This window comes from Anguilla rostrata, chromosome 1, assembly GCF_018555375.3.
Source record: "Anguilla rostrata isolate EN2019 chromosome 1, ASM1855537v3, whole genome shotgun sequence".
Classification (NCBI taxonomy): Eukaryota; Metazoa; Chordata; class Actinopteri; order Anguilliformes; family Anguillidae; genus Anguilla; species Anguilla rostrata.
The window spans coordinates 17383411-17405578 of record NC_057933.1 but is presented as its reverse complement, the minus strand read 5'-3'; the positions used below and the strand labels follow the sequence as shown (position 1 = coordinate 17405578).

At 43.1% G+C, this 22168-nt stretch overlaps 1 protein-coding gene across 3 annotated transcripts; it reads right to left on the bottom strand.

Moving 5' to 3' along the window:
* Positions 1–959: 959 nt before the first annotated feature.
* LOC135250287 (bcl-2-modifying factor-like) lies at positions 960–21695 on the bottom strand. 3 transcript variants are annotated; one of them, XM_064326440.1, is made up of 5 exons: positions 21479–21695; positions 15390–15630; positions 14254–14445; positions 12714–12907; positions 960–5872 (listed from the first exon to the last, which is right to left on the bottom strand). In XM_064326440.1, exons 3-5 carry the CDS (start codon positions 14420–14422, stop codon positions 5756–5758), a joined length of 480 nt encoding a protein of 159 aa, XP_064182510.1. In that variant the 5' UTR covers positions 14423–14445; positions 15390–15630; positions 21479–21695; the 3' UTR covers positions 960–5755. The 3 variants fall into 3 exon arrangements, with proteins under 3 accessions (XP_064182510.1, XP_064182501.1, XP_064182520.1); XM_064326431.1 differs by lacking the exon at positions 15390–15630; XM_064326450.1 differs by lacking the exon at positions 15390–15630 and having other exon boundaries at positions 14254–14441.
* Between the last annotated feature and the right edge of the window lie 473 nt (positions 21696–22168).

Here is a 22168-nt window from a genome sequence, read left to right as displayed (position 1 = left end):
ACTACTATCACCTTTTTCTAACAAACTCCATGAAGATGGGAGCTCTGGGAGTTTGGCATCAGAGCCTAATATACACATTGGCATGGTAATGAGGATCCACAGCAGACCAATACCAGGTGTCTGGGTACAAAGGCATTGCATTTGCAACAGAAAACTTTTTTTTTTAAATAGCGGTATAATGTCATGCTCACTGGAGAGTTATGAACCTTTAGACCAGTGGTTCTTAACCTGGGTTCGGTCGAACCCTAGGGGTTCGGTGAGTCGGTCTCAGGGGTTCGGTGGAGCCTCCGCCGCAGAGGTCCACCCCTCAGTCTAGTCTGCAGTTAGTTCGTTTTTTTACTAAAGAAGGGTTCGGTGAATGAGCATATGAAACTGGTGGGGTTCGGTGCCTCCAACAAGGTTAAGAACCACTGCTCTAGACTAACCCTTGCTAGGGGTGTTGCCAATGTACACTTTCTGAGCTGCATTAAGCACTTATCGCCAAGTGGAAAATTATGTCTCATAAAGGCGTAACAATCTAGTCATGTTGATGCCAGGTCAACTGTGACCACTGATAGCAGTAAATTGAGAAAAAGTGAGAGAATGAAATTGCTTATTAGAAAAAAAATGACCCTCTCATTAATGTACTTTTATTTGATCACGGCTTTAATTACATTACTCCAACATTATGCGCAATTCCATTTCTCTGCATACCTAAGGAGTAAAGCTATAATGCCATCAGAATGTATTGCTAATTGTTCGCTCATTCAATTATTTTTTTTTTTTAACTTTTTGGTGTAATGAGCAAATAACTTTCAGTGTATACTCACACCGTTCTCTTTGTTAGTGTCAACTTCTTGCTCACAAAAAGAAATCATATAAGTAATATTCAGGCTTAAGTCACAGAGAAGGAATTTCACTTTTGTTAATCTTGCACATTTAATCTATTTTAGTAGAAAAGGAAAGAGAGGACCACTTAACACCTTTAAACTTTCTTAAATTTTTATTGAAAAAACAAAAAACAATGTACCAATTTTTCAATTTAAACAACAACAAAAAAAGATTTGTAGAGCCAAGCTCTTATGTACAGCATATTGCACTATAAAATGAACCTCCCCTACCTCCATACTGTATTTATAAAACATAAAAAAGGCTAATGAGTGCACAGTACAGTCTCGAAGACACACAGTCAATGTTTACAAAAATGCTACATTTTCGCTGGGTCTCATTTAATGGGGTACAGAGAGTGTGTGATCCTCAAGACATCTTTGAAACCAGAGTAAATTAAAGGCAATTTCCAGGGTTTCTGAAGTAAATGTACAGTACATGGGACAGAAGGTATTGGGTTCTTCACTTGCTGATTTCATTTCAAATTTCAATAAAAATACATCACTGCTTATTGGCTGCCATTTCAATTTGGGTACATTACATTTAATGATAAAAGCAGAAATATTAGGAATGTCTCGAAATGTTTTATTTCATACAAAAAGCCCTTAATCAGAGACATTTGACTTCATAAAAAAGCAACTGAAAAAAAATGTCAATGTCAAAAGTTTTTCTCTTCTAAAATTTCTTCTTTTATAAAAGTAGACCTTTTCCAAGAAACTCAAATTCAATCAAAAAGTTAAGAGAAAAAAAGGAAGCAAATGCCATTTTTCCATCAAATACAGTGAACAGCAGTAAACAGGACGAACCCTTTCTCAGAAATTGATTAAAAATTGATTAAAAATTCAAGACACTGACGGTTTACACAACACAAAAGTTCCACTCCAGGGGTCTAGGTTTACTTGCACCTTATAGAAGATTAACTAGGGAACCCTTAGCCACTTCTCTGCACAACCCATAGAACCCCTCAAACAAATGATACTGGGCACAGTGGTGGTTTGTTTCCCTTGTATTACCAATCTAAAATCCTGTTTTATGCCAGAAAAAAGCCAGTAAGTACCAAAATCCAGTTGTACTTAATAAATCCAGCACGACAGATTGAGAGAGAACAATCCAGAGAATATGACACCAGAAATGACACTCAGAGAAACACAACATACATATACAAATACAACTTACTTTCCAGTGCATGTTGATTACAAACAGCCTTCTAACTTGAATGATTTCGTGTTAGTTAAAAAAAAAAATTTAATTAAAAATCTTTAAGGAAAAAACATATACCCAGAGTGTGAGCATGCTCAGCAACTTCAAGTGAGAGTCACAATTAGACAGAAAAAATCTGAGCATAAGTGGCATCAAAATAATGGGCACCATTTTGATTGTGCTCATCATTACCTTCCTTTGGTTGACTCTTTAACCGTGTTTTCAAGCTGTTTCCATTAGGGTGATGCAAGAGATTCTCTCACACTTACATAATTAAGTTGCCGGATCATTTCACACATTGGTTTTGTGCTGGAAGTGAACAGGGCCAGGACTGAGAGTGAAAAGTCTGCAGGTATCAGTAATTTGTGCTACATTCACCATATTCCCTGAGGAACCCCTCTGACACCATCACTGAAATTAGTGGAATGTTTTTCAGATAAAATGAATCTTTACACACTCCTGATATCAAGCACCTCTCTCAATATTCTTCAGTATGTGAAATGCAGCAAAATGCTTGATGACAATGAAGAGAATGGATACTAGGCCTACTATTTTAATGTTGAAGGCAATTAGATGACCCTCAGAGACCAGCCAGACACAATGCTGACCCCACCACTCAGCACAGAATTAAACAAATATATACACATCAAAAACTACAAAATTGCACACAGAAAAATCTATACAGTAGCAATGGACAAATATACACAAAATAAATAAAATTAAAATAAATTACAAAAAAAAAAAAAAAAAACAACTGAACAAAGCTTTGAAAACTAATTTCCTTATAAGAAGATAAGTCAGGAACAGCAGGCATGTAGAAGGAATCTGGTGAACACGTAGACAGACAGGACAGGCCACAGAGAGGCAGGGGATTACTTAAACTGGCTCAGCGTTCAAGATTTGCAGGAAACAAACTTTCGGTGCATCTTATGCTGTATCACATGCTTTAGAAGTAGCCCCGGCTTCAGTGGAATTTCTGTGTCAATGTCTTGAATTGAGACGAAATGGATCTTTAATTTGGATCTCTTAGCTCATGCCGTTGTGTTGGATCCATCAGAAACCAGGAGGCAAAGTCTCCATGGGAAGGCACAGCCAAAGATTTTACTGGGGGTACATGGAAGCACCAGTCCTCCATGCAGTATGATATCTTTATATCAAGCAGACTCTCTTTGCTTTTGTATATGGGAATTTGCATGGTTTTTCTGGTGATAAAATGTAACCTAGCTGAAGCTTAAAAAGAAAGATAAAGAGGTAGAGAACCGCCTTTCTTTCCCTGGCTACAGTACATCCGACTCCAACTCACTAAATGGGTGTTAGATAAGACTAAACGCAGCTAGATCAAGATTAAATATGCGTGCAACTGTCGCTTGGATGTTTGGGGACTTTGCAACTGTTGAATTATGTCAAAATGCTGACTAATAGGGAAAAGGGGAGATTAGAATCAGGCATAAATAAACCTTAAGTAGGGATTTCTCTAACTTAACTTTCCATTTGGCACGCTATTCCTTCCTGTTGGGTATTGTGAGGCTGAAGAGATTACTTTTTCTTGATATCAATGAACAGAATTTCTGATTCTATTAAAACCAACCTATCGAAACGTTTTTTTGAGACGGTATTACCTCCAAACTGCATTTATGGTTGTAATGCCAATGGCGAGTGTTACCAGGGTGCTTTCATATGTACACTGCTTCCTGACACCAGAATGTCAAAAGGAACGAAAAATACAAAAATGAAACAAACAATACGCAACAATAAAAACGCATCAGTGTCTTTAAACATATTCATATTTTCAATTTTAACAATGATTAATATTTTTCTTTCAAAACATCTTTAAAACAAATCATAGTTTCGGACTCTTTCCTCTGGTACTGTACAAAACCTTGTGTGGGAATTCAGTGGTAATTTCTATCAAAACACCATTTCATAGTCACCTCAGTTCCAAAAGCCCAGACCATTATTTAAGAGATGAAATTTGCAGTTGTTGCACAGGTTTCTTTTCAGATTATTTAATTTGTGCTCCTTAGAAACCTAGTGGTCCGTTGGCAGTGGGCGTGTTAGGAAAGCACACTTTATCACAGATCTAAAAATTCCAATTTATCACGTTAAGTTGTGCGAGCCAACAAGTCGACAAGCACACTTTCTTATCAAAATGAAGGTGTATTTTTAGTTCCAATAACAAATTTTATTCAGTCAGTGCCCAAGGTGAAAACAACTACCAGTTCAGATAACTACAAAGTGAAAAAGGCCAAACATGTATCTATAAAGAGATAAATTTCAATGTGAGATATTGGACGTTCAACAACCTTCATTGAATATTGAATAGCCTGCCTTGTAAAAAAAAATACAATATAACTTCTCCTCTGCAAACATGGGCATCACATTAATAATGTGATTTTAAATGCAATGCATCCCACCACGGTTTTACATGTTGCCTTTGACTGGCTACAGTATCAGTCCAACAGGGGCAGTCTTGAGCTCTGCACTATCCATTGCCTGTCCACAACTGACTAGCACTAGTGCAAATACCATAGATATAGGGCGACTTATTAAGGGTTGGCTAGTCATAACTACTCACCAGGTCTAATAAATTATGCAGGCTGATGAAAAAATTGCAAATAAAACGATGTAGCATCCAGATACAAAGAATGAGTCAACAGATTACACGTATACTTGCATTTATGGTCTTTCAAGAGCTTTTTCAGCGATGGAGACACTGCCTTCACACTGACCTGTAATGGTATGCAAAACTATGTACCTGAAATGGACAGTGAATGCATCATCCCAGTTTACAGGGCAGACCCTTCTCCAAATGGTCTTTCAGTACACGTTCATCTTACTTCATTAGACCCTCAATGGCATGACACCAAATCAAAGACTGCAGGTAGGCAGTACGTTGCCTAAGAAAGCCATTGAAGGCAATGCATCTTTAACGATGGCTGACAGCATTTTATCATTTGTTTTTTGTGTGTTTTTTTTTCCTTTGTACAAAATACACTTAAAACATGTTAAGAATACAATAAAAGTTGACTCATTGAAACATACTGGAAGAACAAATCATATTCAACAATTAGGAAACAGTAAAAAAATAAACAAACAAGAAACAATAAGGAATAGTACGACTTGAGGTGCAAAAAAAGTTTTGTTCTGAGAAACTGCCTCTTTGGAAATTTGTTGTCAAGTTGATCGGTTACCTGGGAAACTTCAGAACATAACCCCTGAAAAACAGTTTTGAGATTAACATACCTGCCTGTTTGTACCCCAGCCCTATGCCTGAACCCTTGTCCCATTTTCCCTCAATTGTTTCAATAGTCCTTCCACTGTGGCAGGAGCAAATAAGGCATTCCCAGGACAAATAGAGGTCGTTCAAGATGTACATGTACGCAAGTGCAAAAAAAGAAGAAAAAAAAATCAAATAAGCAAGAACACCATAATATCATACTGTACAAAATACTATTTTACACTTATGAAAATAGGGACATGTTCTTGTAGACAAATCTCATGAACAGCATGGCTTCCATTTGGAAAAAAAATCTCGTAAAAAAAATGCAGTCTCCGGCCCGCGGCGACCTTTGTTTTTTTTCTCGTTATTTTCCCCCCGAAAACCCGTGTTCAACTTTACAGTGCCAGCTAAAGCTCGGGCCTTCTTCAAGGCAGGGTGGGAGTGGAAGCTGAGGGGGACCCAGCTTTCTCACCTCAGGTCAGCTTGCCGTCGTCTAATGACACCCTCTCTTTCGAACAGAAATGTGTACAAAGCTATCGCCAGGCGCCACCATGCTGGAGGCTGGTTCCTTTGGTTTCTGTGGTACTGCAACGAAAGACAAACAGAGAGAGAGAGCAAGTCAGACAACCAGCAGATGGCAAACATCAGGAAGACAAATGTGGAGCACCAGCATGACTTCATTTATTTACCATCGGCGACCAGTTTGGGGCTTTTATTTGTTTTTTTGTTTTGTGTAACGTAGCAAATTACATCGTTGTTTCTTAATTTTACAGAGTGAACAGGAGTGAACCTGGATAAGCTAGACAACAACACAACACAGATATTTTCACAACAGTCTGTGTTTGCCCCCAACAAAACTGTCATGCCGTCTGTCCCACCGTCTCCCCTAATGCCCAGACCAAGGGATTTGCTTCAGACTTTGATGACATCAACATTCACTGTCATCTCTTTATGTAACCTGGTTTCGCTTTGTATTGGCACAAATCAACTGCCAACGATAAACAAGGCATCCAAAACCTGAGCACTCAAAATCAGATGTGTAAATGAGAGAGGTCTAATTACAAATACTTTAAAAAATAAATCCAAGCACTGTAATTTCCTTAATATCAGGGGACAGAGTTGTTTTGAAACTTCCACCAGCACAGCAAGCAGTAAATGTGAGGGGCAGAAGAACAGGTCATGTGTGTCTGAGAGCGAGATAAACTCATCATGCAAATTCTAATCGACATGTCTGATCACAACAAGCTCACAAAAAGCAATGAAGAAGACATCTAATGTTTCTCACAGGCTATTTGTATGCAGAAAATAGGAATAGAGAAGTCATATACTGGGGTAGTAAGTTATGTCCACTTAATATACACACACACACACATGCAAAGGAAGCATTGATCAGCTGCCCAGAAGCCTGCAGTAAAAGGGAACCAGAGAGGTTGACAAGAGGGCAACAATTTCTCAAGAGTCCTGGCAGCTGGCGTTCCTCTAAAGGCATGCCGAGTACCTGCCATGTCGCCAGTTTCCAGGAGCTACCGCCTTGCCCTGTGGCAGAGGCTTCCTTCCTCTTAACCCTCGGGGAGGTGGCACAAGTCCTGTGCCCCTGAATTTTACACCGCTGCCCATAGCAGCGGTGCATGCCAACCCTAGCCCAGCTGTCGAGAGAAACTATTTCGAAACACAGAGCAGACGCCTGAAATCAACACGGTACGGCAAGCAAAACAACAAACTGACACAGCACAGGACACAAAATACAACGCCATGAACAAGTGGCTTCGCCGCAACACATTCAAAAACCACCGAGACACGCAACTAGGCTACATACCACTTCAAGTACAGGTAATGAACTGCAGGCTGCCTCGATGCCAAGGTTATTTAAAACCGGCTCTGGAGCATCTCAGACTACCTGCTCTTAAAGTCTTGTATCTCCAGGCGTCTGATAACATTTGAGGGAAAAAAGGGCTGTTGATGCTGGCTTTCTTTTCTGACAGTGGACCCAATGGGATTTTCAACTATTTTGAGGATAATGATATCAGTCCCATTGAGAAGGGGAGATAAGATAATTGCACTAAATAGGATTAGGGAGCTCTGGAGGCAGGACTGTGACTGGCTTGAAACGATATCTTCACGCGAGTCAAGGCCCTCCTCTCTGAAGAGCCCCATCCATACACTGCATGTAGAGAAACAACAGGGCCAGATAAAATTTGGCCTGTGTTACTACAGGGGAGGACACAGAATATTAAAAATACGGCAGGTTAAGAAAATCTGCTGTGGGTGACACCTAGCCTATATAAAACTGCTTGGAACAGATTTTTTGCATGAGGAATGTTTTCAGATCTGTTTTACGGCACAGTATAAAGTATTCACAAAGTCACAGGATTCCTTGGTTATCAGACAGAAATACACTAAAAACGTGCACACAGATAACGCACAATGAGCTGTTTACCTTAAGTTTCCCCCCCCCCCCTCTATATTTACGAGCTGTGCGTTTCTATTGGCTTTCAGCTGAGCACAGTGAAAAATTGCACTTCGTTGCATAAGCCCTGCTAGCTTCAAGCAGTCTCCAGCACGTTCTCCACAGACCGGTTTTGTGCTTCGTCCCTCTAAAAATCAGGAGCCGCCATCAGCTGTCTGAAGTGCCCTTGAGAATTTTAATAGCTCTACTTTTCTGTTGTAGCATTTTTTAAACAGTACCCTAGGATATTTTGACAAGTACCTCGTCAGACATATGGTAGTTTAGTTTCTCCGTTTTTCCCCCCACCCTCCAAAGGGCTGTTTAATGGCACAAGAGAACACACAAAGATGGCGCGGGGTGGACAATGTCTGAGTTTACCCAGAACAGATGCGTGGGGTATTTGCCCATTGGATTTTGAGCAGGAACAATGCCCCCTTTACTGGCAGCACTTAGTAACCAAATACAGTAATGACCCAGGCACCTCTCCATGCAAACCTGATAAGAACCAGACGGCAAATAGCACCCAGTTTCCCTGGTTACCAATTTAAACAGGTACACACACTGGGCAGTCAAACCCAGACACACAGGTCTGCAAACAAATGTGGAGATTATGTCTGGAGACGTCAGCCTCATCCCGGACACAAGGACACTGTTACTACGGCATTAACAAGTAATCTCTGGAGTTTAATTTTCCAACGCAGATTTGCATGATGTGACAGCTCAAAGTGTCGCAACAGTTCCTCAAAAACTGTGCAAACACATATGTGTATTCACAAAGGATTCTGGGAAGCCATGAAGATGGGAGCCCGTGCAATTCTACAATGATCTACCATAGTGAGTTTAGTCAAACCCTTATAACCTCATAACTATGCAAATCCATCTCAGTGAACTTACTTAGTCTATTTTTCTAAACCCTGTCCTCAACTGAAATGAACACAAATGCAAAGGATTGTAATGCCAACTGGGCGGTGGTTTCAAACAGAGAACTGTGTCAGAAAGTCCCTGCGAGTGACCTTTATGAGAGTCGAGTCAGTCAGGTGAACACGGCATTGTGGGTAAGAGTCACATTACTGGCTGCCGAATGTGACTCAGAGGCTAAATTTAGACGCAGATATAAACAGAGCGCGGAGTTTACCCAGACACACACACACAAGACACAGCGCGCTCTGGCTCACGCACTGTTCTGCCGAGTCTTATCTGCGCCTTGCTCTGCCTCTTTCTCAGCGCTACCGCTCCAGATAGGCTCGGCTTATCGGCCGAGCACGCCGCATTCGTCAACGTCCCCCACAGCCTGGCGTGCATTCGAAAGGCACCGGACTGATTCCGCCACACGTTTTCGGGGGTTCCAGGCGGGGGGTGTTAAAAAGAGAGGGGCGTGTTTTCCTTGCTGAGCTGCAGGCACAGGGCGGCGGGGCAGATGGGAGATAAGGAACGCGGGTCCCGATACCGCACACGGCAGACACGGCGGACATTTAATCTGCTTTCAGCGCTCACACTGACAGCACCTGAAGGCATTCGCTCGGGCTGTAGGACGGATGAATTTCAGACCCCTTTTTTTTTTTTTTTTTTTTTAATAAAGCCCGTAACCCGACTCTGCCCCCGCTACACTTCATCTGAAAAGATTATGGCTGCCATCCCATAATTGTCGCCATCACTGGTGCCACGGGTGACACCAGCTCCCCTATTCACTCCACCTTTGCCTCAGGTACTTTAGCATCCCTTTTAGACCAAAGAGCAATTTACCTTTCAGCAAGACCACATTCTCATACGGGCTAAAGTAACTCCATGCCAAGCCATAGGCGCAGTGTTATTAAAGGGCAGAAAAAGCAAAAGGGGTAGGAGGGGTCCATCTGATTCGGTCAAAGATAAACAGACTTTTTAGGACCAGCTTAAAGAATCAAAATACCGAGATGTCTGGGTCTGCTGTGTTAATGGATTCTAATGAAATGCTACTGCATGAATCATCAAAACAAAAATCATATAAGAAAGGAATAAACACAGTGTCAAAGTCCATTTTCTGAACTCCAATTAAATCATCCAGGAACACACGTCCCAGAACACATGCCAAAAGCAAGTCAGAGTATTGTTGTGGGAGCACTCAGACTTGCCTTCTCCTTTGAAAAACAATCCTTGTCAATCGCATAAGAGCAGGAAAAAAACAAACAAAAACAAACAGCTATTTGTCTCTCTTTGTTTTCGGTTTTCAGCAAGATGGAAGAAAGTCTTTCCTCACCCACAGGCCTGCCAATCTAGCAGTTATCAACCAACTGCACGCAAAGGTATCTCAAGGTCTGAGTGATGAGTCACTCAGCTAGGTTTTAGTGGAGCCCATGTATCACAAAATAACAATGACACACGGCAGTCACCTGGAGCATTCGCCGGGCTGCGAAAACAGATCAGCTCAGGCAGAGACAGGGCTGCTCAGTATTCTGTTGCCCGAGGCGTCTTACCTGCCTTGTGGCTGACAACTTAATTTCACAGCTTGTACTGTCAAGCTGTCTCGCTAAGAATAGCAACTTCTGGGAAAGCGGGGGGATCACGCATCCCAAAATCACACAAATCTGTCTGGTTTTCTCTCCTCCATGATCTGACCTCAGCAGAACGCCGCTGGAGCCTCCCGTTATTATGGTGGCCCCATGTTTTCCCCCAATTACAGACTCTTATATTTAGAACCAGTTTAATGGGAACCACACTCGCTCCCCGACAGCCTCAACACTCAGAGTCATTGTATCACATTTTACTGTATGAAGCGGCAGGCTAAGCTTAAAAACCCCCATTCGACAATAAATTGTTTACTATGCAGTACACGTTCTCAAACGATATTGCAAGAAGTTGCAGAAGATAATGGAGGTGTACAATCAACTGCCCTGCCCCACAATGATGCCCACTTCGTACCGCACGTTCTGTTCCTTGGCTTGTTTAGTTTGGATTCTGGGTGGCTTTTTATCATCTTTTTGTCAGGCTAAATGAAAAGTTACCATATCAGCCCAGCCTGCTGTCGTAAAGGACGCTGGCCAAATTTACAGAACTGGCACGCTGTATCCACCTCGCTGGCACAACAAATTGAGAATATAAACACAGGTGCTGCTTCAAATCAAGAGGAAAAACAATTGAAACCCCGCCCTTGTTGTTGTTTTATTTGGTTTCCAGCCCCGCCCACCAAGACGTAGAACTTTCCAAACGCAGGTGACGTGATATACTAAACCATGCTAAGTTACACAGTTCAGGCACAGCTGGCATGAACAAGAGGATACGTCACAGCTCGTTTACCCCTTATCTTAATTACCCTGCCTAGTGTGTGAGCTTTGGCCACACACCTCATTGTCTTTCATGCACCTCTGGTCCTTTCCACGCCCCACTACAGCGTCATCTCTCTACCTTCACGGTAGACAGCACAGCATGTTCTAGTGAAACTACAGTTTAGTTTCAAGCCCATCAGTATCCACAAGAAAATGCAGCAATATAATCTTACTTCAGAATGTAATGAACAATTCTAAGTCGGAGAAATCGGATGCCTTGTCCTCCCACTAAATCCAATAGGTAATTCATGGTGTTAAAGGCTCCAAAAAAAGATCCCAAATAAATGTGCCATGGTGTGCAAGAAAAGTTTAATGGCTTAGAAAGGAGTACTCTTTAGTTTGTTTTTAAACAGAGCTGCAAGATGAGCTCTGGTCTGTGTGGGTGTGGGAGAACCCAAATGCTCCTAAACTAAACCCCTCAGGCGGACCAGTGTGGTAGTCAGGGCCTCCCTCTTTACATACCCTGCCCCGAGCCCCCAGCCCCCAACCCCAGCCCCAGCCCCAGCACCAACCTCAGCTCCCAGCCCCAACTCCAACCCCCAACCCACAGCCAGCAGCCCCCAGCTCCAACACCAACCCAAGTCCCCAGCCCCAACCTCAAGCCCCCAGCCCCAGCCATCAGCCACATGCCCCAGCCCCCAGCCACCAGCCCCAACCCCAGCCCCAGCCCCAGCCCGCACTCACAGCCCTAGTTGCCTCCGGCCCAGCAGGGAGTAAGCAGGGACTCTTATTTGGGTGTCTCCTGTGGGCCCTCCCAGCAGCTGGCAGGACTCGCTGGAGACTCCCTAACCACAGCCGCTCCCGAGGCTCACGAGTTTGGCTTCGGGTTACAACATGTTTATCTTGTCCAGCCACTTCTTCTTTTCTTGGGAGTGTGTGTGTGCGCGTTCCTTCCTTTTCTTTTGTAACACGCATACGCATACACACACGCTGCCGTGCGTACGCAGACACACACACTTGTCTATGTTGCAATAATTTTCCGCAAAGATGCTGAACAAAAAAACTACACAGCGTGTCTTCAGTCGCGCTAATTACCTATTGCTGAAACACTCAGACATTATAAATCCTTTAAGGGAAGCCAGATCAAGAGCCAATGCAGTTCAGGTGAGTTCAAAACCTTATTGCAGTTCAGTATTATGAGGCATAATTCCTTAACAAAAGTGTGCATGAACGTCACGTTGACCGTTTCCCCAGCACCTGCGGGGGCAGGCTTCAGGGGAATGAGGAAAAACAGGAAGTTCAAAAGGAGAGGGTCTTGGGGTGGGGGCGGGGGGGGGGGGGGGGGGGGAGTGGGGAAGGGAGGGAGAGTGGGGAGGGGAGGGGGTCTGAGGGCACAGCTGTGTCTTCGAGTTGGACGGGAGGTCACGACACTCGGTCAATACTTGAGAAAAAGGCTGGCCCCAATCCAGCCCAGAAAATGGAAATTTGGCCTCTCTGAATGCCTCTATAGAAATGCATGGCTGTTCGTTTCCCATAATAGCTTCTATATTCACTGTAGAGCATCAAAACCACAGGGGGGAAATGGCCTCAGTGTCTAATAACTCTGAGCTTGACATATAAAAACGCAAGAACTTTTTTCCTTCCACAGAAGCAAGCACACCTACGAACTGGCCATTAAAGGCAGTTGTCATCGGTTTCATGACCGTTTTGGAGAATCATGGAAGGCACTGGCTCTCCTCACCAGATGGAGGTGGTCTTGGTGGAACTGGTCTCCGATCATCTGGAGCTTCTGGCCGATCTGGACCTCAGCGCTCAGCGCCGCAGGCCGCTCCTCCAGCCGCTCCGCCGCCCCGAACTCCTCCTCCTCCTCCGCTCGCTCCTGCTCTCCACCGTGCTCAAACAGCGCCGGGAAGTGCAGCCGAAAGCCCGCGTTACCTGGACAAAGGGACAGGTGGAATTTGCTCGGCTTTCAATGAACCAAAATATTAGACCGCCACCCTCCTCCCACCTACATTTCATTAAGTAATCCGAGACGCACAGGGACTGACCGCAAGCGTGCAACTGTATCATTTCTCCTTTACCTTTGACATAACTGTCTTTTACCTGGTACTTGTGAGCACAACGTGACACACAAAAACAACCTAACAAGAAATGCGCAGACAACAGCTTTAAGCCATTTCACAACGAGCTTATCTTTGGTTTTATAAACACGCCATCTCTCCTAGTCTCGTGAGAGCATGACTGCTCTTGATTTACCGCTGGGGGTGTATGACCCAGACATAACAACCCATTTTCCTAAGAAAACTGGCATGTGCTCTATTTACTGTGTGATATGGTAACTCTGTATCGCTGTCAGAAACACAAAACTGGTTGTATCAGATTTGGCCAGACTACTGATTTTTCAAATAATATGGTATAACATTATTTTCTTCAAACAAAGTGACAAAAGGGGAAGCCAGTCAAAAGGGCTGAATCGAAAACATGACAAAGGAAAAAAAAAAAAAAAAACCACACACACACACAATACCATATAGCTAACGGTGATCTGAGATGTAGTATTTGGCACACATTCTATAGCACACCAGCTTTCTACTACTACACTCCAGTGTTTTTTTTTTTTTTTTTGTAATCCTATACTTCAAATTCTGAGCATAAGCGAAAAATATAGTTCAAAAGTGGACAGAGACACAGAAAGCTAGAGTTCACAGAAACAGCCGTTTCTAGTTGTATTTGGCAGAATTCTATGGGATTCTACAGGCACGTCCAAAGTCAGCTGACTGTGGAGATGACGGCTGTCGGCGAGAGCTTGTTTTGAGACAGGGTCACGCACGTGGACTCCCGTTTGTGCGGGAGGTATCCGGTGACAGCTACGGCCGCGCCTTTTTACGGCTGGGGCGCGCAACACGGACGGCCGCCGCCTCCCCGGCGCTCCGGAGAGCGGCCAGACAAAGGGACCACTGAGAGGAGCGCTGCGCGTGGTGGTGGGGGGGGGGGGGGACTGCAGCTCAGCTCAGCTCAGCAGACACCATACACCAGGGACTGGGGACACTATCCATAAGCAGTCTCCTCATCTGGTCTGTGGTACCTCTCCGACAAGCACAGTGTCTTTAGGAGCAGTTGCGGAACAAGGTCGGGATGACCTCATCTTCAGCAGAACTTTCTGAAGAGCCCGACTGTTTCTCAGACACTCAGTGAGATGATGTCTACGTCCCCTGCCCTTACTTCTCAGACTTACACAGATACACACATGTGCAATGAGACTTTGTCCCCTCCCCCCATACCATAGAACAATCTCCGAGGCTCCTGGGCCACGCCGCAGGGTAGCATGCTGTCGTCTTGTCCCAGGGCAGGGCTGGGCGTCTGTGTACCCCTGTCCTCGTACTTTATCTCTCGGAAGGTGGTGTTCCATCTGAGAATGGGCTGGAACACGTCGTCTTCATCATCGTCCATCAGAAGCCTCAGTGATAATCTGCCTGGAGTTGGAGAGAGACAGAGAGAGAGAGAGAAAGAGAGAGAGAGAGAGCAAGAGAGAGAGAAAAAGAGAGAGAGTATCACTACCTCTGAACTAGGCCCAGGTTCAGCCCTTTTCCTGTAGGTCACTGACTGTAGGTCACTCAAACAATCATGGAATATCTAGGCTATAGTCCAAGTAATTCTGTCCTTTAACCTCGGTACATTTGAAACAAACTCAATAAGGCATTCATCTCACTTGAGTTCCTCTCGTTCTCAGAAAACTTCACCTCTAAAAGCATTTGCACCCGCACTTCTATGCCGATGGCACTAGCCTAAATTCTTATGCATTAAGTATTGTGGCATAATAAACAATTACTCAAAGTCAGAGTGACCTAAAAGAAAGGTGAGCTTCTGTCCCTCCCAATATTCATTGCAAAAGTTTTAAAAATCACAGAAAGTGAGGTGTTGCCTGATTGGCAGATAAGCATCCAGCTCTGTATGACAAGCACTGACAACAGCCAATTAGGCCTGCGTTTCTGAGGACTCACAGCAGCCTACCACTCCATTGCCCATAAACCTACGCTTTTCAAACATCTGAAGGACAGTCATAAGTAAGCACTCAGAAGATGGCCAACATTTTACACCAAGGAGCACTCACTCTCAGTGATTACACAAACACAGTATCCTCTAGCTATCCCATTCATTTTTTCCAGCTCATTTAATCCTCAAGTATAGATACCCGCTCTGACTGAGGAGGCTTCAACATGCAGGTTTGTGAAAGAAACAGCCCATGAAAACAAGGTAAAGTTCTACATGGAGGAGTAAACCACCCAATCTCCCATTGGTCATTTTGATGATGACATGAGTGAAGGATTGAAGAGATTTGGATACTATTTTTGCTGACAAAGGTATGCCTCAGCAAAATAAAGCAGGATTAGGGTTTTAGAAAAATACCATCACTCACAGAAAGGTAAGAACAGTCTTTTCTCACAGCACAGCCTTGGAAGAAACAACGGCGCAACAGGAACAGTTTCCACAGACTAATGAAATCCCGAAGAAAAACCAGGAAAAAACCAAACAACATCATATCCACTGAAAGAGCATGTGAAAACTGTGGTTCCATATTCTGGCCCAAATGTTCGACATCCCTGCCTTTATTGACTCTGGAGGATCTCAATGTGTGCATTCCCTGTGATGGTGAATCTCTGAGAAGCACATAGGGAAACAGAAACACTGAGTCAGGACAATATTCCCTGGGGGAACCATACTATACAAACAAGGGTGACAGCTGTACAGTAAGAATGGGGGAGGGGTTGCTTTGAGAGAGCAAATAAACAGGTTGCAAACTAGCATTTTACAGGAAGAATATGTAGCGTGCATGTACGATTAGATCCCCTTGAAGTGGATTACATCAACCCAGCTTAACTCTTGAAGAAAGGTAGGTTTATAACTATTGCAAGCTCAGACTAACCAACCAGCGACAGCCAACTTGTCTCCCCTAATCTTTGGGCACAAAATCTACTTACACTTCGAGCTATATGATACACATGTCACAAAAATGCTTACAACAAAAAACAACCCATATTACTGCATGGATATATACAAGCCATAGAAAGCAGTCAAATCTGATTTGTAGAAGCTCTCTCTCACGCACACACATGCATGCTCATATGAGCATGCACAAACACAGACACAAAAAAGAAGGCATTGACCCTTCAGTGGAAAAGTGGTCTTTTCTTTCCTTCTGAGAATGTTCCTCCCAGGCAGTTCTCCATTGGGCCGGTGTTTGAAAACGCGTAATAATAAAAAATCTAAGTGCAGATTACTGTAGTTCTTGTGGGAAGCCCAGCTCTCATTTAGATAAATGGTTGAGTTTGTCACAGTGATGGAACCGCACTGTTGGCTGTGGTTAGACGGCTTGTTTGCTAAATTTATCAAAATGGAGGTTTGGCGGGTTAGGGCGGGAAGCCCTGTTTTCCTCTCCATTTTACTCACCGTTTGCGCTGCCGACTCTTTCGATCGTGGCTCCAGCGTTGCCTCGGGGCCAAGAGCTACCTAAATCTAGTGGTGTCACCAATTATAGACGTTCCCACCAACAGTGGCTAAGCTTGACTAAAGACTGAGCAAAGAAAAGCTTCCCGCTAATCGTGAGCCCTTTGTTACAGAGACCAATAAAAATTGTACGAGTCTTCAACGCTACAGATCCACTTTAATGAGAAGAACTGCTGAGGTCTCCCATGGTGAGGCATTGCTGTCATCTTCAAGTGTTAATTCTCTGCCAATCCGTTAGATGTAAAAGCGAGTCTTTCACAGTAACATGGTGAAATATTAATGGTGTTCCTTCTCGGCTACAGGCTGAAGCTCACTTTTCTCAGATGTGACTGTCAGCCTCGGGCAGAGTCAGGTCAGCACTGCCTGAGAATCAGCAAGCTGAAGCCCACGCCCCTCCCTCACCTTTCACAAGCACAGACACATCCACAAACCAGAGGTACAGGGCCTCATTACAAACCAAATGGAAATTTCTGAGTATGTTTTGCCACCCTGTCTGGATCAAAATCCCCTGCTGGCAATGGTGCTTTCACAGTGCGTAGTTTCTGACCAGACTAGCGAATTATGCATTACTCGACACTTGAGCTGAACAGTGGCACCATCACCTTAGGTGCACTTCACCATTACTCCACCACAAACCCAGTGTCATTACAATAAAAACAGATCTTCTAACAAAAGCCCAATGCAAATGGATAATTAGGCAAAAAAAATTGTGAAACCACGGTCCTTTCCACACACCTGCCATCAAGCCAGCATTTAAAGATTTTATTTTCAGTCTATTTTTAACAGTGAGCACAGTGTTTTTTTCGTTTTGTTTTGTTTTGAATGCTGCTTGGCACAACAAGTAACAATGAAGCTTTCCATACAGTGGGTCATTGCCTGTTACACACAGAAATGATGAAAAGCTGTCAACATGTTATGTTTCTCACAGAAAGGAGGTTTCCTTCATTTCATCAAAATTAAATGATATGCACAGACAACTGAGAAGAGGCAATCATGCACAAATATGATTATGATGGGTTCTCAGATGTGAGATATGAGGCTGGATGGCCAATGCCCTGTCAGTAAGTGACTGTGTTAGACTAGACTGTACATAGCCTAATAAAGGGCAGCATGCACAGACAGGGAGCTCAGTGTTTGCTCTACCAAGGCCACATTAGCACAAAACTACTTTAATTATGAGTGTATCAGGCTGTTCTCTGCTGCAAGAGCGAAGAAAGCAAACGGCTGTACAGCCACTCAGAAAGTAAAGATGAAACGAGGCGAAACGTGGTCAGGGGAACACGCGTGCTGGGGGGGCACATCCGAGGGTTGGCGAGCCGTGCGTGGCACGTGCACCTGCCCTGTCTTTCAGAGACGCGGCGCGCGGCAGGCCGCTCTGCGCGGGTGACGGGCAGGCAGGCAAGCCTCCCGGCAGAGGCAGAGAGTCAGCGCACAGCTCCCTCTGCTGCATCAGCCCACGTCGAGCTCCCGCCGCTCTCTGAGCCCCGTGAAGTCAGCGCTCTCGTCCTCACCCCGCTCACACGGCGCACACCGCCACCTGACAGATTATAAGGAGGCCTGGAACCATCTCAGGGGCCCACCTAAAATGCTATAAGTGGGCCTAGACCCGTCTCAGGGGCCCACTGAATAGGTGATAGGGAGCCCTGAAACCCTCACAAAGGCCCCACAGACAGGCTACTTGGGAGGACTTAAACCCTCTGTGGCTCACGTGATAAGATTATAGGAGGCCTGGAACACTCACAAAAGCCCAAGTGCACAGAAGAACTGATGACTCCCTCATGTCTGTCACGCAACAGCACAGCAACAATCCCAGATTTGGGCATTGAGCTGTTTTGCCATTTTTTAAAAAGCACCTTGTTCAGATTTTTTATCCAAAAAAATTTTACAGCACAAATCTAAGAGACAGCACCTTCAGAAATGCAATTACTTTCAAGCGGCATTGGGTGACCCCAAAAACCCAAATTATCAAAACCTTCAATTCTGCATTTCTTAAATAAAACTAAACACATTTATAATCAATTAAATTAGTTGTCATCGCTTGTTATAAAAAAAATTCAATAAAGAAATCAACCAGTACCTATTATGAATAATGATGACCCCAATCATTTTTCAGTGACTTGCTAAAATAACTGTCAATCTTGTTAAACAATCAGACATGAGAAGGGCAGCCCAGAACTTCCTTTTTCTTGCAGCACTATTTGGTTCAAATAAACATGTTCAGAGCTGAAGGAAACAAAACTATAAACAGACTTCTTAAATTTCACTATAATTAATTAGATTGCTCCAATTTACCACCTGCTTTCAGTTTAATAGTTTGGTATACGAGTCAAATTAGGTACTTTTCCATACTAAAGAAAGTCCCTCTGAACCAACCTGTGATAAAGAGAAAGGGAGGGCAAACACAAATGAGAATTGGCTGCGGGACTACAGTGGTGCAATGCTGGCATAATTACCTGAAGGGTGAAGCTCACTGCATCAAACCGGACGCTCTACACAAAAATTTAAACCTTTTTTTGGAAGTGGGAAAAATGTTTGTTTAGGACCCAGCAGAAATAACTGAGGGCATCTCCTTTTCTCACTCAACACATAAACCATGTTGCATCATTTCTTGAATCCCATACATTCACAAAACGGTTTAATTAAACAGCCTGCAGAGAGGCGGCATTTCTGCCAAGAGCACCAAACCTTTAACGGCGGATGTGGATTATTACACCTGTTGAAAAGTTATATATTCACCGTTTCATATTTCGGTTTCTGATGTTAATATTAACCATACCATGTATCCGTTTATTTAATCGTCTACTCTTCGGAGTGCTCTAAACCACATTTTCCAGCCAACCGTCAGAGGAAAAAAAGGGGTGGAAATGGGCTGTGTTCTCTTCATCACCCGCACAGAAGATAGAGCTAGAGGGCGGTGACCGTTACTGTGAATGACTATAGTCAGTGAACAGTGAATAGTAGGGCGAGACCGTTTCAGCAGACCGGGGTAGGACGGCGAATCACGAACTCTTCACTTTTCTATGCAATATAATTTAGATGTAGCTATTGAGACTATACAGTATTTTTGGAACTATAGCATATCAGACTACATCATTTGCAGTTTGTTTTACAGATGGCTAATTTAATTTCTATTCAATAACAAAAGTTGCAATGCACCGAGCGCAGCTCTGAGGGGAAAAAAATAATTAGCATAACACGTTAGCATTAGCTCGCTAATGTTACTACTTTCTTTGCAACCGCGACAGTAACATAACTTACGTAGCTAATGTCAGCTGCTGGGTTAACTAAGTCTATTTGTATTTGAAAGATTTAGCGAGAACAGATAACAACCTTAACTTAGTTGCTATTACTAACGTTGGATAATGAACACGAGCTACTAGGATAACGCTCTATCTTTCTACTTCATACCAAGCTGTTCTCGACATTCATGCGGTAACGTTAGATGGGCAGCGCCAAGTTACGTTTTTGCGAATGCGAATGTCGACAAAGACGATGGAAATGCATTCTCCGCATTCGGGTAGGATGGCGGTAACATTGGCGCAAACTCCGCGAAATCTGCAGTGACTCGCGTCGCAAGCGAAATGGGCTAAATGTATCATAATTCCAGGTTACTATACGCCTAGGCTAGTATAGCTAGCGTTAGCTAATTAAAAAGGATTAATGACGTTAGTTTTTTATTTATTATAAATATTCACCCTTGTGATTAATATATACAGAGATGACACTATGAAATTAGTCAAATTAGTTGTGACGTTTTAACGTTGATTTAACAACCGCAATTCTTGTTTTGATTATCAGTGGTTGCACAGAAACGCCTTGTCCCCCACTAGAGTACTAGGACTGCATGTCCTTTCATGTTCCACCAGCGGAAAAAAAAACAAGAAAAAGAAAAACCGGCTAAAACCCCGGTGCATTCTGCTACATTCAGTGTATTTGCTTCCTTGCTTCAACCATCATATAATACATCGAAGCCACATCTGTGCATAGATTGCATGTAAACGGTTTCCAGTTAGGTGTCGAAAGCGTACTTGGATTAAAACAATATGCAAGCTGAATACTTTGGCACTGTGCAAATCTCAAAATGTGTATGTCTGGAAGCAAGACTAAAACCACAACAAAGTTAGGTAGGCTAGTTAGCTAACGATACATAGTTCCCGAAATCTATATCACCAGTAACGGCTACCTTTACTAGCAAGTTCACAAAGTTCACAATATGTCATTCCTGCGTTCCGTGGTCTTTGCTACAAAATAAGCAGCCGGCTTGCAAAGTAGCAGTTGGCTAGCTCCTAACTACTGGCTGGCTTGGCGAGCTCCTAACTACTGGCTGACTTTAATATGCCATCACTTTCTATACTAACGACGAGACAACAGTAGCAATATGTGATCCAGTCAGTTTTGAGTTGCTAATGTTAGCTAGCTGCCATGCGTATTTTGGGACTGACATGTAATCTACCTTGTTAATAATCAAAGTATCGGAAGATGCGCATTTGGTGAGCGTTACAAATGAATAGCCTACATCAGATTGTTTTGCTATCGTTAACTACATAATTAGACAGTTGGGCAAACATGTTTGTCACATAGCTTCATCTTGTATTTTAACGTTACATATTGTGTTTTAGTTTAACTAACAAGCAGCGACAATTTCAATGGCTCGCTAACTAGTTAGCTGCACCGGCAGGCTGGCTAGCTAGTTCCTGCTACAGTTCGGTAGTACACAATACAAGCTGCAAATATAGCTAACGTTAGCTCTCTAGGGGTAAAACCTTAGCATGCATCACAATCTAAATAGCCATTTTAAAATGGCATGTCGCTGTTCTGATAAATCACGATCGGGTGTTTTGGTTTCAGAAGTTAACTTTTTGTTCAACGTAGCTAAATAATTGTATTGGTCTGATTACACGTGGGTTAAAGTTAGCTAACTAACATGTAATTTGCTGACTAGACAGCGGAATCGACCATCAAATGTACTTGCATGTTGAAGAAAGAAGTTAAAATGCTTACCGCCAGCTGATATGTCCTTCGACGTAACTAATTGCTGTTATCTTGCCTCGAATGTAGTCGGTCGCTTTCTGTCTTCAAAGTAAGTCTTGTCCTTATCCCTCCACGACAACTTTCGTACTGAAAGACATTCAGCAACAAGCTGATTTCATTTTCTGAGACGTCAGCCTCAAATTATTCCGCCCCTTGAAAATGAACGTCACGCAAGGAAAGTAAATAAATTCTCTTAAAGTGACAGTGAAGTGATATTTATTCTGTAGCCCACAGGGAGATATGACATTTATAGAATTATTCATTCCGTTTATTTCCAAAAAATGTACATTATATTCTGCAGTTAATAGATTTGAACAATTCTACCTTTCATTTTTGTTAACACAAAATATATGTTTTATGCTTGCTCCATTTTTTTCGGATTTCCTAACAGCTTCAGTGCTAGTTATTTACAGCAGTGCAAGTACAAAAAATCGTTTTTGCTTTACAGAATGGGCGGTATTCCCTTGTAAAGTATACAATAACAATTTTATTGATAAAATAAATAAACGTGTTAACGAATAACATGATGGTAATTTTCCGTGATGGTAATGTACTGAATTAAAACAGGTCGACCTACGTTAATGGTGTCTGTGCCTTTAAAAAAAAAAAGTCCTAGTTTTCTTTCTGATCGTCCGGCATGGTAAACCAATCAAATGTTTT